At 34.3% G+C, this 16947-nt stretch overlaps 1 protein-coding gene across 1 annotated transcript in view; it reads right to left on the bottom strand.

The window, feature by feature from the left end:
• Positions 1-3032: 3032 nt before the first annotated feature.
• LOC108343965 (uncharacterized) overlaps positions 3033-16947 on the bottom strand; it is a 14916-nt gene continuing 1001 nt past the window's right edge. The window contains exons 2-19 of the mRNA XM_017582425.2: positions 16933-16947; positions 15986-16083; positions 14502-14707; positions 13510-14322; positions 13244-13392; positions 12872-13084; positions 12340-12489; positions 11359-11470; positions 9734-10639; positions 9422-9570; positions 9065-9283; positions 7923-8072; positions 6883-6991; positions 5718-6473; positions 5448-5596; positions 5110-5328; positions 4325-4474; positions 3033-3608 (exon numbers count right to left, since the gene is read on the bottom strand). The exon at positions 16933-16947 is cut by the window's right edge and continues 125 nt beyond it. Coding sequence (XP_017437914.2) covers positions 3219-3608; positions 4325-4474; positions 5110-5328; positions 5448-5596; positions 5718-6473; positions 6883-6991; positions 7923-8072; positions 9065-9283; positions 9422-9570; positions 9734-10639; positions 11359-11470; positions 12340-12489; positions 12872-13084; positions 13244-13392; positions 13510-14322; positions 14502-14707; positions 15986-16083; positions 16933-16947 — 4953 coding nt within the window. The 3' untranslated portion in view covers positions 3033-3218. The remainder of the gene's footprint in view (positions 3609-4324; positions 4475-5109; positions 5329-5447; positions 5597-5717; positions 6474-6882; positions 6992-7922; positions 8073-9064; positions 9284-9421; positions 9571-9733; positions 10640-11358; positions 11471-12339; positions 12490-12871; positions 13085-13243; positions 13393-13509; positions 14323-14501; positions 14708-15985; positions 16084-16932) is intronic.

Consider the following 16947-nt stretch of genomic DNA (forward strand, 5'->3'; position numbering starts at 1 on the left):
TTTTTGTTTGTGTTGTTTGTTTTCTTGTTTTCTATGATCACTTTAATGGTGAAAACAATGACATTAGTAAAAAAAGAGGATACTAACGCGCCCATTATGCTTCAGTTGATTAGAAACTGAAGCATAATATGGCGCGGTGACATTTTTGAAATTTTTGCTAATGTATATGTCTCGGTTCTTTGTTAACTGAAGCCATAGGGTAGATACTGCCTCAATTATGAAGGTAACCGAGGCCATAAAGTCTGCGAAACCTGCCAACAAAAGACGTTTCACCTAAAAAAATATCTGTGTAGGGGTTTTGACATCGGTTGTTCTCAGAACCGAGGCCAAAAAACCCCTGCTCCGATTGACAATCCTTTCTACAGCCTGCCAAAATCTCTGTGTAGGGGTTTCGGCCTCGGTTGCTCCCAGAACCGAGGCCAAAACCCCTCTACCCACGAACCCTAAATATGAGAATTACTCTTCTCAAAATCAAAACTCAGATTGTGGGAGAGAGTTTTTTGTTGTTTCAAGGCTTTGTGGTGGCGAGAATCTGGGCTTGTAACTCGTGGTGTGGCTCCAAGCCCTAAGTGAAGAGATCGTGACCCCGTTTGTTCAAAGGAGGCAACGACACTTATGAAGGTGCGATCTGGGTAGTGCTCGTTTGTCGCACAAGGAGACCCTTTTCTTCTTCCTCTTCTCCCTGTTTCTAGTTCGACGATTTCGGGGAACTCTCATTCTCTCCGTTTTGGTTTGTGGCGTAAGGATGGAGGCTCCCTTCCTCTTCTCCTTTTCTGGTTTGTTTTGCAAGAAGGGGAGGTGTTATTCTTCGTTTTGTTTTTTTTTTTGTTTTGGGGTTTTCTGTTCTTGTTTTCAATTCTGTTCTTGTTTTCAATTCTGATCTTGGGGGTTTCAATTTCTGTGTGAAGAGCTCGTGATTCTGAATGCATGAAGATGGCGAGGGCAGCAACATCGAGTTTTGGGTTTAGGATTTTTTTTTGTTCTCTGATTTTGGGGATTAGGGTTTGCTGAAATTGAGAATTAGAGATTTATGGTGTAATTGGAATTTCAATGATTGAAATTGGGGTTTTGATCTTGTTTTGTTTTTTTGATTAGCGATTGTGGAGTTTTCGATTTGGGGGTGGTTTTGATTGTGCGTTTGAGTTCTTTTATTCGTGGATCTGAGGTTCCCTGGTGGCTGTGTGGTTGAAGCATGGGTGGCACCAATGAAAGTGCTAGTGTGTGCTGCCATGGGGTCACGGCGACCGATGTTGGCCAATGAAGGCTTAGAAATAAAATTTAGTTAAAAAGAAAATTGAAAATAAAATTTATTAACAGTATAATTGGAAATAACAGTTAGCTGGTTTGAAAAGGAAAATAATATAATTTTAATGAGATTTTAAATTAATTGAAAGTTAAATTAATTAAAATTAAATATTTTGGAATTAGAAATTAATTTATTTCCAAAAAAAAGAGGCTTTGGCATCGGTTCTAGGCTGAACCGCTGCCATAAGCCCATGTTATTACCTCAGGTGTAGGGGAACCAAAGCAGAAACCTTTGACATATTACCTCGGTTTGAACCGAAGCCAAAAGTCCTCCACCTTTTTACCTCGCCAGTATATGTCTCGGTTCGAAAATCGAAGCATATTGTCAAAAACAATCATTGTCGTTTCCCTTATGCATATATATATATATATATATATATATATATATATATATATATATATATATATATATATATATATATATATATATATATATATATATATATTCATATATATCGACTTTTGTAAAAATATAGAATTGCACTTTTAGTTACTATAATGAAATTCCTAGTAGTATAGAATTCTTGTATATATTTTGATATTATAGTTATATTTGGATAAATATAATAACATTTTATATGTCATTTTTAAGTTAATTGTTCTTTTTTTATTCGATATATAATAATTCTTGTAGTAGTGTTAATACCATTAAAATTGGATATTACATTATACCAATCATTTACGAGACGTAGGTACCCATGCATGGGATTCATAACTCAGAGTTAAGTTATTATGTGTTAGTTTCTTTTTTTCCTTCTTCCCTCACCTTCCTTTACCATCCATCACCCTTTTCTCTTTTCTTTCTTTTCTTTTACACCATCCACCATCCACCTTCCCTTTCTCCCCTCTCTTCTCCACCACCCTTCCACCATCCTTCTTCTTCCTAATATAATTATTGACACCTAGATCTAAATGATCCAAACTGCCAAACCACTTGTCAAGTCAGCTCGGGTCGAAGAGTCAAATTAGGTCGACATGAGTCAAAAGTTAGCCGAATTGGTCTAGACTGAAGATCGAATTGAGTCAGTCCATTCTAAAGATCGAGTTAAGTCGGTTTATCCCAAGTCAATCAACTTAAGTTGGCACGGACCCAAGTCGAGTTGAGTCGATCTAGGGCTTAAGTTGACTCAAGTAAGCTTTAGCCTCCTGAAGGACGTCCTAGATTCAAGTCGACACGAGTCAACTCAAGTCATGGTCGAGTCGATTAAGCCTGAGCCTAGATCGATCTGAGTTAGATCGAGCCTAGGATAAGCCGAGTCAGCCCAAGATAGATCAAACCGACTAGGATTGAGCCCAAGTGGAGCCAATTTGGTCCAAGCCCAATTTCATTGAATTTAATATAATTGACAAAGAGGAATCAATCTAAATTGAATCCAATTTAAATTGGATTGGAAAAAAAATCTAAATCTAATTGATCTAGTTAAAATTAATCACCCAATCTATTTTTGAAGTGGCATACTTTGGAACCTTATTTACAGTTTTTTCTTTTCCCAAACGAGGGAACCAGATAAGTGATGACTGTAGTGCAATAATCCCAGTAGAGTTTAATGTATAACTGTTTTACGCTGCTATCCAATCACATATCACAGTTATATACATAACTTCTAATAAAATTATTATAAAAGTTTAAGGAAAAAAATATACATACTGATTTGGGATTATTTAGCAATATAAGTCTGTTTTACACTGTTACTATACAGTCTTTTTCTTTTTCATGTATAAATGTTACATGAAAATAGTCTGCATAATCTAAGTTTTATGCAAAGAAATAATCGTTGACTTAACAAGTTATATGTCATGGTACCTTTTCTTAGACAAACGTTGGTGTATAAATCTCAATGCTTTTGTTTGTTATTCCATATATTGTTACAAAAGAAATGTGCAAATGATGCATATAATGTTGAAAGAAATACTCAAATTAAATCACAAAAGCCGAAAAGTTCTTCACATGCTGTGTACTCTTTGATCCCTTCGAGATAAAATTCTCTAGCTCCACCATAGGATGAACAACCTTCCCAACATATCTTGGTGCTTAAGCTTTCTTTTTCTTCTGTTTCCTTACTATTTTCACAACCAGTTGGGTTGATGTCACACTCTTGACGTATTTCTGTTTCATTGCCTCCAATGTAAGTTATGTTGTCCCCTTTTTCTTCACTATTCTCTATGCTTAAATCTTCTTCATTTGGTGGTTCCTCCTTCACTTTTGAGTTTGTTACTTCTGAAACATGCGAGTTTTCTGGTGAAAAGTCTTCCTTTGCATATATGTCACTGCAATCTACTATAGATGGCAGTGCAGAGACAACCTGCAATTTTACAAGTTAATTATATCAATCAAATGATGTATAATCAACATTTTATTAACAAAATTATTCTCTCACACTTATGAGAGGACAAAAAAAGTAAATAAGGAAGAGAGGGAAAATAAGCAATGTAATGAAAAAGAAAAAAATATAGAAGTGAGTATTAACCAATGTAAAATATCAAGCTTAGATAACAGATATTCAATCAGCAATTGACTTAATCTTATACATTCTTGTCAGAGTGAAAGGTTATTACTGACTTCACATTCTTCTCATAGTTTAGAAGTAACTTTTCTCAGCTGAATCTGAAGACAAATATTGATTTTTTCATTGTCCTAGAACACTACCATAACTTGCTCTGAAGATTTGGTCTACTATCGACAACTGATCTGCCTTCCATCAAATTTAACACAGACAAATCGTTTTGGTGATTTATTAACCTATCACCAATCTCATTGAATTATGAGAAACTTTTTGAACACACTATCGCTTTTAAGTTGAAATTTTTTGGATATGACAAAATTAAACCCTTATCTTCATCTTATTTGGTGACTCTCCATCCTGATTTTATAGTTTTCTACGAATTTTAACCCATAATAAAAAAAAGATTCTTATAAAATGTGTATCAGAAAGTATGTTTCTGACACTCAAGCATGAAATAACTTGTACAACTTACAAATTTAACTCTTCAACTTGCATATTTCCTGTTTAAATCTTACCATATCCATTGTAAACCTTTCTTCTGGATTCTTTTTCAGACAGTTTTCTATCACGTGGACCAATGAAACTAGTTCTTGCTCATCATAGGAGCTGCTGACTTTGGGATCTACCAACTGTAGAAACTTTTGTTCTTCAAGAAGTGACCTTATCTGAGAATTTTGTGCAATGCGCATAAGGAATGAAATCAATACAGCATGACAGTCTAGTTATATAAATGGAAAAAAAATGTTAAGATAAAATGCTCAGTTTCTTATCATTAGCACTCGTGACTTCAATTTAATGGAAATTGTTGAAGCCTAACAATGCACAACTCAGTAGTAAGATAAAATAGGTTGTGGAATAGGTTTACAAGTAGATTCTAAAGGTTATAAGAAAACTCCTAAAGCAAGAAATGACTACGAGGACCACAAGATTCAGAAAACAATGTTAGACATGCTCCTCCAACAAATCTACTATCAATTTTCAACACCTGAATTTGCTATTGGTAGAAAATGTGAGGAATATGTTTAAGTTACTACACGTATAAAGGCTCACTGCTGTGGGATCTATGTGTTGTAAAAAATGACTTTATCTCTGTAAACTGTGAAGTACATAATGAATGGATATTGCAGAATTCTCAGGAATGTTGATAGATGAAATGTGTACGATAAGAACAGTAACACAAACTGTTCTCATATATGGTTGGACTATAATAAAGAAATGTGAAACATATTGTTGCTCTCAAATAATCCTAATCAATTGAAGTACCATATAGTTTATAGAAATCAAATTATGTGGCTCTTACACATTCAGTGGGACATCTCTCTCCTGATACTTTTTCTGAAATCATACGGCCAGTGATCAACTCCACAAGAACTATACCAAAAGAGTATACATCTGCCTTAGTTGATAGTATTCCACTCTCACAACACTCTGGTGCAGTTCGTCCACAATTCCTCATTCTTTTAAGTCTTTTGAGATTTTTCAGTTCACATCTTTCTTTTCCAAACGCAAAGTCTCCTACCTAATTCAGCAAATGGTTAGTTTGTTAAGATAGCAGGTTAGCTTACTCAAAATTGAAACTTGGCTTATAAAAAAAAAATATACGTGTTGCTCCACGGCATTAAGGTTAAAAGTAAGTACCAGTGGTTTCAACTCATGATTTAGAAGAATGTTACTTGGTTTTATTCCTCCATGTGCTATATTATTCTCATGTAGATAGTTTAGACCTCTGGCGACACCTATTGCAACTTTCACCCTTTCTCCCCAAGTCAGTGTTCTACCACTTTCTCCTGCATGATTCAGAACGTTCCTCTGGTATGAACATACTTTAACCAAGTCTGTGTAAATAGTACTCAAACCTCATTGAAAATAACTTTCTTATAAATTTAACATTCATATTTTTATCCTTACTTGATAAGTACAGGTCAAGAGAGCCGTTGCATGCCTTCTCATATACAATCAGCAATTGACTTAATCGTATGCATGAACCCAACAGCATTATCACGTTTTCATGTCTGGCATTTATAAGCAATTGGAATTCTGACATGAACACCTTCTGCTCCTGTAAGTTTGTGAACGCATGTTGCTTAATCACTATTTCCTGGTTATTCTCTAGCTGGCCTCTGAAAGCAGGTCCATATTCACCTTCACATAGAGAGTACTTAACTGAAAATCCTTCTGTACAAGCTTGAAGCTCTTCATAAGTATATTTCCTTTGCAATCTACTGTTTGGTCGCCTACTTTTGCAGATAGAGCAAGCATAAGACTTTGAATTTCCCAAAATGATTTTGCCTTCAATCCCATTCAATAAACTATCATCACAGCTTCCCTGTATTTGTTTTTTATCCTTGCTCACCTTTTGTTGTTTATCTACATTTTTACTCATTTCTTCTATCTCAAAGCTTCCCTTAATGTGCAGTTTTTCCTGGAATTGTTGTACAGGGTTTATCTGATCAATCATGCCATTGCTGATAGGTCTTACCCCGAACATCTCCTCATAAGGACTCCTCTGCACATCTTCTTCCCCCTGTATCATTTGATCTTCATTTCTATGACCTTTCATGTGATTGGTTTTGACTGTCAATCTTGGACTGCTTTCTTCCTTGTATTGGTTTCCGTGGATCAATTCTTGTTCCTGTTTCTTCCCTAGATCGGCCTTCATTTGACCTATCATTCGGTTATTGTTATTGAGACTCCTTGACTTAAAAAGTTAAAGAAACAAAGATACCAGAAACTAGTATTCTATGTATGAATTGATTTGGCGTGTTTTTAAATAAACAGAAAAAATGACTCAAGGTTAACTGAATTGAACATATGATTTTTTTTATCCCTGTTACTCACTTTTGGGACAATTATGGCAAGCTGAAGACTTCCACTTAACCAGGGGAACCTGTTACCATTTCAGCTTAGTCTACATGGATATTAAAATTTTTCACTTATGGGGTTGTTATTTTAATGTCTTCAATTCTTAATCATGTAAAATCAATCAATTGTCTATTTATTAATTTTACCCATATGTCTTGCTTTCTACTTTGTCTACTATATATCTTACACTCTTGCAGTTTTCCTAAATTACCTTGTGTACTACTCGTGGGGAGACCATTTGAATATGACTTTTCTGGAGAAGAATCTTGAATTACACAACACTCAGTTGATTCTTCTATGTCTTGTAAGGAAGATAGGACCTGAAATAGCCCAAAGAAAACTTGTGTAAGTTTCAAATGATAAGCTGTTAACAACGTGTTTTATAAATTGTTCATAACACTATTCTTTTCTATATTTAATGGCATTGTGAACATGTCATGACTGGTTTATTTACTATTATTCTTTGTTTTCCTTAATTAAAATGTGAATTGTATACATGTTCTTTGTTATCTTGGTTTTAAATTTTAATGTCATTTTCCTAGAAATTCTGAGTATGGTTTCCTTTAGCTCTGGTGTATCAAAGAGCTTCATATTCAAGGGTTGAAGGAATCTTTCACGTGAAACCATACAAGACATAAAAATGTATATTGCTGTGAAACAACTTCTTCGATACATTATTTGTGGAGCTCTTTTATCACGGCTTTGTCCTTATGTTGAACTTCAATGTTTCCTTGTTGAACTTCTATATAATCACTTTTGGGCTCTAGCATTTCAATTTAGCCTCTTAGATATATAGTTAAATCCAGCTACCATACGTTATATAATTAAATTTTCAGTATACAATAATTTACAATTTATCAAGCTCCACGTGCTTTCATTGAGAGAAAGCATGTCATAATTAGTGCAAACAAATAAAATCATTCCAAAATTAATAGCCTAAACTTCTGAGAGTTGGCAATCGGTGTAGTGTCAAAACTTTCATGTCTAAGTTGTGCTTGTGCTTTATGTATGTTTCAAGTTCAAAAAGCCTTTATGATCATTAGGATATAAATTTATTTAGAGACCTCATCTGAAAGATTAAGCCATTAGGATGGCTAGTTTTCTTCCCATTGACAAAATCCATCTTTTCTGATATATGCTTTACGTGTCCTGCAGTTCTTTGACATATATAGTTTCACTCTATATAGATTGTTATTTACCTAGTAACTATCAATTGTTCACATTGACATATTCTGCATCACTTGGACTTACCACATTCATCGAATATCTATCATTAGGATTCTTTTTGAGACATTGTTCTGTTACTTGGACCAACCATACTAGCTTTTCTTCTTCACAAGAGTTACTGATTTTCCCATCCAACAAAATGTGGTACTTCTTTCCTGTCAGTAGGGGCCTGGCCTGGAAGGGAACACAAACACAAAGAAAGGATTTGGTGTGGTGCACAGAGCAAAAAATTAGAATGCGAACAGCTAAACTCCCAAACCAAATAATGAGTCTTGTAGGCAATTTTTACTCCAACAACATTCAGTGCCTGAAGTTTTTGGTTTGTGAGAACAAATGGCCTATTCAAAATGAAACATTGATGAACACAAACATGATGTAAAACAAACTTTGCTAATAAAGTGACCTCTGCACAGTATATTTGCATGCATTGCAGAATGTAATGCTACTTTAACAAATGATATATCTATATCATGTTTTAATGAGTCGAAACTTCGGAAAATTATGGGATAAATTGCAAGAAAAGATTTTTATCTTTTGTCGTAAAAAGATTTTTATCTTTTGTCGTAAAAAGATACGTATGCCTGAGACATATCAGAGAGGTTATATTGATAAGTATATCACAAGAAAGTATAATGCCCAGATAAAATTTCTTATAAACAAGGGAAATGAGAAGGGAAATTTCTTTCAGGTATCCCCTGACTTCTGCATTTGGGAAAAAGAAACCTTATTGATTTGCATGTTAAAAGAAGGATGAGCCGTTGCAAAAGGCTTTCTTCCACCTATTGGGGTCTGGGGAGGGTAGACATATGCAGCCTTAGCAGCAAGGTTTTTTCCGAAATTTGAAGCCATAACTTTTTGGTCACATGGTAGCAACCCTACCATTGCTCTAAGGCTTATTCTACATAAAGGGCATATTTGGACAAACTTTTCCACAAAGACTTTTAAGGAAGAAAAATAATGAGAAAAAATGAAATGAGTATTTTTATATACAAGTTAAATTAGGTTTGTTGAAACTCACTCAAATAGTTTATCTATATTTTTATTTCTTGTGCTTAAGCTAATTTTAACATATGGAGAGACTCATCATGAAGTCTGTATGAAAACTTTGTTCAAATAGACCCTAATTTGCATACTGATGTATCAACTTATTAACATGATTCTCTTACCCAGTTAACTAGGCTTTTTCCATCTGGTAATTTGTCCGCAGCCCTCCGGCCACTGATCAGCTCCAAAAGAACCACTCCAAAGGAATATACATCTGTCTTGTAAGATAGTTTTCCATTTTCCAGAAACTCAGGTGCTGCATATCCAGAATTTCTTACACTTTTATCTTTTCTGGATTTCTTTGGTCCAACTTTCTGTTGTCCGAAGTGGAAATCTCCAATCTATATATATATATATATATATATATATATATATATACACATAAAAATAGAAATTTGTTTGAAGATCATAATTATAATGCACTATAACTTTAGAAACACAAAGAAAAGCTTCATATACACCCAGGTTCAAGTAAGTACCATTGGGTCAAACTCGTGTGTTAGAAGAATATTACTTGGTTTTATATTTCCATGGATTATGTCTTTCCCATGTAGGTACTTTAAACCTCTGGCAGTACCCATTATTACTTTCAGCCTTTGCTTCCAAGTCAATGACTCGAAACTTCCCCCTGCATAATATTTAAATTTTTTCCCATATATCTTCGTGTCAATAGCAAATTCAGTTCTCTATTCACCAAAAGGTAAAATACAAATTCAATTCTCTAGTGCAATTCCAAGCATGAAATGCTTAAACTTCATTTTAAGATATGTAAAACTCATCTTAGTCCTTACTTGTTAGGTACTGGTCAAGTGAACCGTTGCATACTTTCTCAAACACAACCATCAGTTGGCTTTCATTTGTACATAAACCCAACAGCATGACCACATTTTTATGTCTAGCACTGATGAGCAGCTTTGCTTCTGAGTTTATTATCTTCTGTTCTTGGGAGGTGTTGACTTGATATTTCTTAACAACAATTTTTACCCGTCCCTCTAGAAGGCCTTGGAAAGTAGGTCCATCTTCATTTACAGATAGAGAGTTCTCAGTGGAAAATCCTTCTGTAGCTTCTAGAAGTTCGTCATAAGTAAAGTCCTTTGAGCATGCATTGTTTGGTCGTCTACTTCTACAAATAGAGCATGCAGAGGACTTCGAATTCTCCAAAACTATTTCACCTTGACATCCATCCTGTAAGTTCTCATGAAAGCTTCTCTGTGTTTGAGTTTTATCATGGACCGGCTGATCAACTTCTGTTTGATCTATCATTGCACTGATAGTTGCTGGAATTAAGCCTACCTCCATCATTTTAACAAAGTTATTTCCTTCTTGATCTTGGCTCAGTTGGTCAACTTTTGTGTTACCCATTATGCCATCAACACTAATTTTTTGTGTTGTGATGCTCTCCATATGGAGTGTCCTTGGAATCTGGTTTTCAAACTCATTCAGCAGTCCAACTTCTGTCTCGTCTATTCTGTGGTCGTTCGTTATCATCTTTCCTGAGCTCCTATCCTCCCCTCGAGACCTGCTTTGCTTCTGTTCTTCATTATGTCTGAGTTTATCAGAGTTTCCCTGGTTTGCTTTGTAAAAGAGATTATTCTCAACTGTTAGTCTTAACTTATTTTTTTCCCCACCGAGTATGCTCTCAATTTGCTCGACTTTCTGATTTTGCTGATCAGCTTTAGTTTTTGTTGAACCCACATCTGTTTAGTTTAAACACAACTGTCACCACCAGAAAATGAAATAAAGAACAAAGAATTATCTTAACCCACAATGTAAATTGTGTCTCCACAAGTATACCTAAGAGGGTTCGGTTTTAATATAGAATATACAAGATAAACATTCCTTGACATAATTGTGCCTTACTAATATGCTTACACTAGATTTTTGCTAGTCTCCCGGAAAGCAATATATAAATGTCGAAACGTGCTTGAGTATTTACAATAAATTAATGCATTATTTAGTAATAACAAAACACTTCGTACCAATGCAAATGAAGGTTGGCACAACTACGAGGATCAAACTGTAGCAACTTAGTCCTTGGTTATCAGTTTTGGGATACTGTGTAGACCATGCTAAAACAAATGTAGCGACTCTGATTTTGCTTTGTTCCCTACCCTTGGTCCTTCATTGTTATGTCTTTTGTACGTACCAAGAATAGGGTTCTTTTTACATGGTCTAACCTATAACCTCCCTCCCATACGTAAACTTTCTTTTACCTAAAGATTATACTAATATACATTGGGTATCCTCTCCCACCCCTCTTTATTTGGAGGCTGTTATGTTCTTCCAGCTTATGAAATAGCCCTTTTAAAACTTTCAATTTATTGAATTTCCTATAAAATCACCTACAAACTCCTCTACAATTTTCTGCTTTCCTCATTGTATTTATAATTTTTCTTGTTCTGGATTTATTTGTTACCTTGAGAACCATTTATTTCTGGCACACTTCTCGAATCTGATACAGCTGGAGTAATAGCGTCTGTCATGTGGTCGAGTTCACTGTCTGCTATGCCTTGTAATGCAGAAACAACCTGAAATTGCACAAGTGAAGCGATGTAAGTTGTCATGGTATACGTGAGGAAATAATAAAATAGACAGTTGAACATTTTTATCTACAAGCAATAACTACAAATCTGAGTACCTATTCTTATCAGCTTTTATTCTCTAGTAAGTCATGAAAAGTAAATCTCATCCCTTCTAATAATGGTCTAGTAGATACACATATTCTAGGTTCAGACCGAAAATGACCTCGTTATCAATTAAGGGTTAGTGCACATTGTTATTTGCATGTTTATCATGCATACTTGAGTATTATCCTTCCATTGATTCTTAATGTACAGTCTATCTTTGAACTTGGAAATTTTCTTGAAGCTACTACATCTTGAATCTATCTTGAAAATCTATTTCTTATTCACAGGGTATTCTTAGGATGATTTTTCATCTTAAAGGGTCAAAAATGATTTGTCATGGGATTAGATCATTACTCATTGAATGACTTGGAATTGCAGTCCAGAGTTTAACAATATTGGTCACTGATATCTTTTACTCAATTTTAATTCAAAGTAATGTACATTTTTCTGTTGTCTTTGACCCTAAGTATTTTGTATGCCACAAGGAGCTTTGACTCATTCAAATTGAACTAGAAGACCCTTTATAAAAGGAAAGCGTAAGCTTCTTATTATATTCATTCTTGATGATTTTTGAGATCGTACTTAAAGAGGAACCAAACTCCTTGCTACTAAGACCAGCAAGTTTTGGCAAAGTAATGCATATTTTGTCCTTACTAAGTAGCGCTCTTGCCCTAGTTATAGGAGGATTCTGCGTTTTGCTTTATATACTGGATTATAGATATTCAGAACTTGGTTTTGTAGTTTGCATAAGAAAATTTGTTGCAACTTACCATATTCATTGATGACCTTTTCTTAGGATTCTTTTCCAAACATTCTGTTATTACTTGGACCATCCAACGAAGGTGATCCTCTTCGTATGAGTTTCTGATTATGGGATCCACCAATTCTGAGTAATTCTTCTTTTTAAGTAGAGGCTTTGCCTGAAAAAAAAAATGAAAACATCAACTGCGTATGATGTCATAAGCAACAAGTTAGTTTATGGAGAATTAGCTTATGCATAAGTTAAAAGATAAGAATTTAGAGAAGTTATGTGACAGTTTTTACAGATTAACTTTTGGAGAAGTTCATTTCTTTTTCCTTCTCGGTTTTCTTCTAGAAGTACTCATGGACAAGCTTTTCCAAACAGACACAAAGTATCTTCAGAAGAAAATAAAATATATTCGTAATAATGTATAGAAAGAGAAACTGAGACATATTAAACCTTTTCTTCGTATATTCTCAGCCTATGCATGAACTCGTGAGAAAAAACTCACTATTCATTATAATTTGCTAGCTGTATGTGGAAATTATGTTGTGTCTTACCCATTCAACAAGACTTTTATGTTCTGACGTGAAATCTGTAGTCCTTCGCCCTGCGATCAACTCTAAAATAACTACACCAAAAGAGTATACATCTGCCTTTGATGATAACTTCCCTTTCTCCTGGAATTCTGGTGCTACGTATTCATAATCCTCTCTGTTTTTATTTTTGTAGGACTTCAATTCTTGTTCTCTCCCAAAGTTGTAATCTCCAATCTAATTATATGTGTATCATTTAAAATAAAAGTTAGTTCCACTAATGGCAAAAAAATTATAACTAATTGACATTAACTGAAGATGTCCAACAAATATAATTGAAATTAGACAGATAGGAGAAATGCACTGCCACAAGGTTGTCAAGTTTCACGTATGTACCAGTGGATTGAAGTCATGTGTTAGAAGAATATTGCTTGGTTTTATATTGCAATGAACAATGTTATTGTCATGTAGATACTTGAGGCCTCTGGCAAGGCCTATTACCACTTGTTTCCTTTCTTTCCAGATCAATGGTCGGGAGCTTTCTTCTGCATAATTTAACAAGTTCCTTTAGCATAAGATTTTTTATGTGTCTTTTTTCATATGTATCAAATTCTACTGTCCTTTATTAATATATCAAATTCTGCATATACCACATGTCTTACTTGATAGATACTTGTCAAGTGAACCATTGCAAGCATACTCATATACAGTAAACAGGAAAGATTCTGCTGTAGATGAGCCCAAGAGCATAATCACATTTTTATGTCTAGCTTTGAGGATGGTTTGGATTTCTGACTTCGCTTTCTCCCTTACTTGAGTGTTAGTGGCATCATGCTTCTTAACCACTAGTTTCATCCCTCCCTCCATCTGGCCTCTGAAAGTGAATAGAGATCCACTTTTGGAGAGACAGTTCTTCAATGAAAATGCATCTGTGGCTGCTAGGAGTTCGTCATAAGTAAATTCCTTTTGGCCCCAAATATTAGGTCGTCTAGTTTTGCAGACAGAGCAGATATTGTACATTGAATTTTCCAAAATACTTTTCTCTTGCTCTCCACCATCCAATGTAGCAGCACTGAAAATGCTCGATGTCTGTGCATGATTCTGACTCGGCAAATGATCTATTGGTTGATCAAGCATTTCCTCACTCTCTTCTGGATTGCTCCAGTCCCAATTCTCACCATGGAAGAAGTTGTTTCTCCTCTCTTCATCTTTGCTTGGTTGATCAGCTATTTCCTGAGCAGTTGCTTGATCAGTTGTAATCATAATTGTCGTGTCCCCCACCATCTCAAGAGACATGCTTTGCATCTGTTCATGATGGTGACCTTGCTCAGCTCTTTCTATTTTATCTATCATTTGATTGCTATTTATTTCTGTTCCATCCATGCTCTGGTGATTCGGACTTGTCGGATATATATTATTATTCGAGCAACAGGGCCTAATATGTATCTGGTTCTGTTCATCATCTTCAAGTTGTCCTATCATTAGATTGTTCTTAGTTGCAATAAGGTGTTCAAAAATATTATACTGAAACATGCAATGAAACAAGTCCACAAGATCCTAATTGAACATTTAAATCATTAAAAATTGAAAGTAGAAACGCCTAGCTGTTATGATTACTATGTGGGCTAAAATCAAATAATATTCCAGAACTCACTCTTGGGGAAAGCATCAATGTCGTCAAAAAGATGTTTATATGGAACACTTGGTAAACTTTCATCATATGTCTCATGGCTGTTACATGGTATTTCATCTGGAACATTTAAAGGCCCTCTTAGTCGAAGAATCCGATCGTTACTCTTTAATATAGATATACCACAAGAAAGCCTCTGCAGGAAAAACTCCTCATCTTTCTTCATTTTCCTGTGAACCAAGAATACTTTTTAGACTAATATGAGGTTCTGTTCAGATTATTGATGAAATCAAAGATGTTTTTATTGATATTTGCCTGCGTTTGGAAAATTTTTATTTCAAGTTATACAGATTTTACATTTATTTCAAGCTCGTGAATCCTGATTTCAGAATGCTGAACCACAAAATGGATTTAGTGTAACTAAGCTAAATTTTATCATAAAGTCGAAAAAAAATATATATTACTAAGCAAGCATTTACTTATACAAGAATGAACTAATTCATCTTTTCTCTATTTATCATTCTTATTATGCTCATAGCTATTTTATTTTATTTTCCTCTATTTATATGCAAGTCTACTTGATACTTCTTAGCTCCACTCAATACTATAGTTTTAACACTGGCTGAATTATCTGATGAGTTAAATTGGCTTCTACATGTTTGAGATCTTTAGCTGGTAGCTTAAATCATTATCCAGGAGAAGAGTAAGATTTCAACTGCTATACTTGACCAATAGTTTAAACTTCTATTCTCGTGCCTTTTTCCTAAAATTGATTCTAACTAAAATTATGCATTTAATTGAAGTATAAAATTTATTTGAATTTTTTCTGTATGCTACAAACAGCATACTTGAAGTTGTAAAAGGGAGCTGAATAATTTAATATGCCCAATATTAGAGTTCAATTCTGTAGAAAGATAAGATTTGCATATACTTTATGCTGCATTAGTTAGCGGATTTAACAGATAGTATGTTGTGATGGTCTTCAGATCAGGTGGTTTAGAAAAATTATTTCAGAAAATGATTTTCTTCTCTTATCTACACTTTTTATTCCAAAAGTTTTATTTCGGTCCCTCAGAATGTATCTGTTAGACCAAATTGACCATCCCTCAAACTAGTTTGGTCAACTTGGTGACACGTGACAAATTGTGTCAGATGTTACATCATATGAATGTTTGTCAGATGTTACATCATATGAATTGTGTCAGATGTTTGGCACTCTTAGAACCAAAGAGGATCAATTTGGTCTAACATAAACACTTTTAAGAGTCTAAAGCAAGAAAAAAATTACACTTAAAGGACTAAGCTGAAACATGAAATGTAGATAAGGAACCAAAATGTTATTTTAGCCAAAATTATTTTACAGCTGATTTGCCTAGTCATTTTATAAGTTAAAGCAGTTATTGATGTTTTTCTATGATGTTACTACATGCAATTCCACTTCATATGCCCTTGCTTTAAAAATATAAAACATGTTGTGAATTCAGATTTTCCGTTAGAGTTTGCCTGACCTGTCAAGTATCACCCAAGTTGCCTGTAGGTCTATGGCTACTTCTAAAGCCACATCTTTTAGTGGAGATCCTGTAAACAGCTTTATCTTTAGTCCAACCTGCAAATACCATGTACAATTTAATAAATTGCAAAAATAGTAAAGCATGCAACATGACAGGGATATCATATAATTTTCTGTTAATTATCTCTTGCTAGGAACGAAACAAATGCAGGGCTGCATCTTTTAGTTAAATAACTGAATGAACATTTTACATCATTCATTAATTTTCATCCATATTTGCTATCAATTATTGTATGGAAATTGAGGATGATTCTTACTCAACTATGCAATAGATACTTGAGTATGTATATATCCCTTATTAAAATTGAAGATAGTGGCAGAATGGTCCGCTATTGGTGTCTGAAAAATTTACTTTCTTAGTGTGAAAGATACGATTTGATTGCGTGTATAATGTACACTGCATGCTCAAACATATTGCCCTTCCTAAGCCCCCTGTTACATAAGGGTCCTAAGCCTTCACTAAGGAAAGATTACATAAATATAATATGAGCCTAGACACCGTTTTCAACAAAAACCTTAAAACAATGAATTTATAAGTTTTTTTTTCTTCTCTTCAACTTTCTTATTTCTATCCAATGTTAAGTTTAGACCCACACTTAGGTTTCCAACAATTTTAGACTCTTGCTATTATCACTTGAATATAATGAAATTATTTCTTAATGCTAAGTTAAAACTAAAAAGCTATTTTGCATTAAATTTCCTAGTGTGATTCCCACCTACAACACAAAAAACATCATCAGACTAAGGCACAACTTTGATATTTCCTATTGGTACTTGTCAACTTGCAACAAACCATGAAGGTTATTTTTCATCATTATATATCCAGGTGAAGTTCAATAGAAAACCAAAAATAGAGAAGAGGTTTATTAAAAGTACTAATATTACCTTATTTGATTCGTA

Source organism: Vigna angularis, chromosome 6 (genome assembly GCF_016808095.1).
Source record: "Vigna angularis cultivar LongXiaoDou No.4 chromosome 6, ASM1680809v1, whole genome shotgun sequence".
Lineage (NCBI taxonomy): Eukaryota > Viridiplantae > Streptophyta > Magnoliopsida > Fabales > Fabaceae > Vigna > Vigna angularis.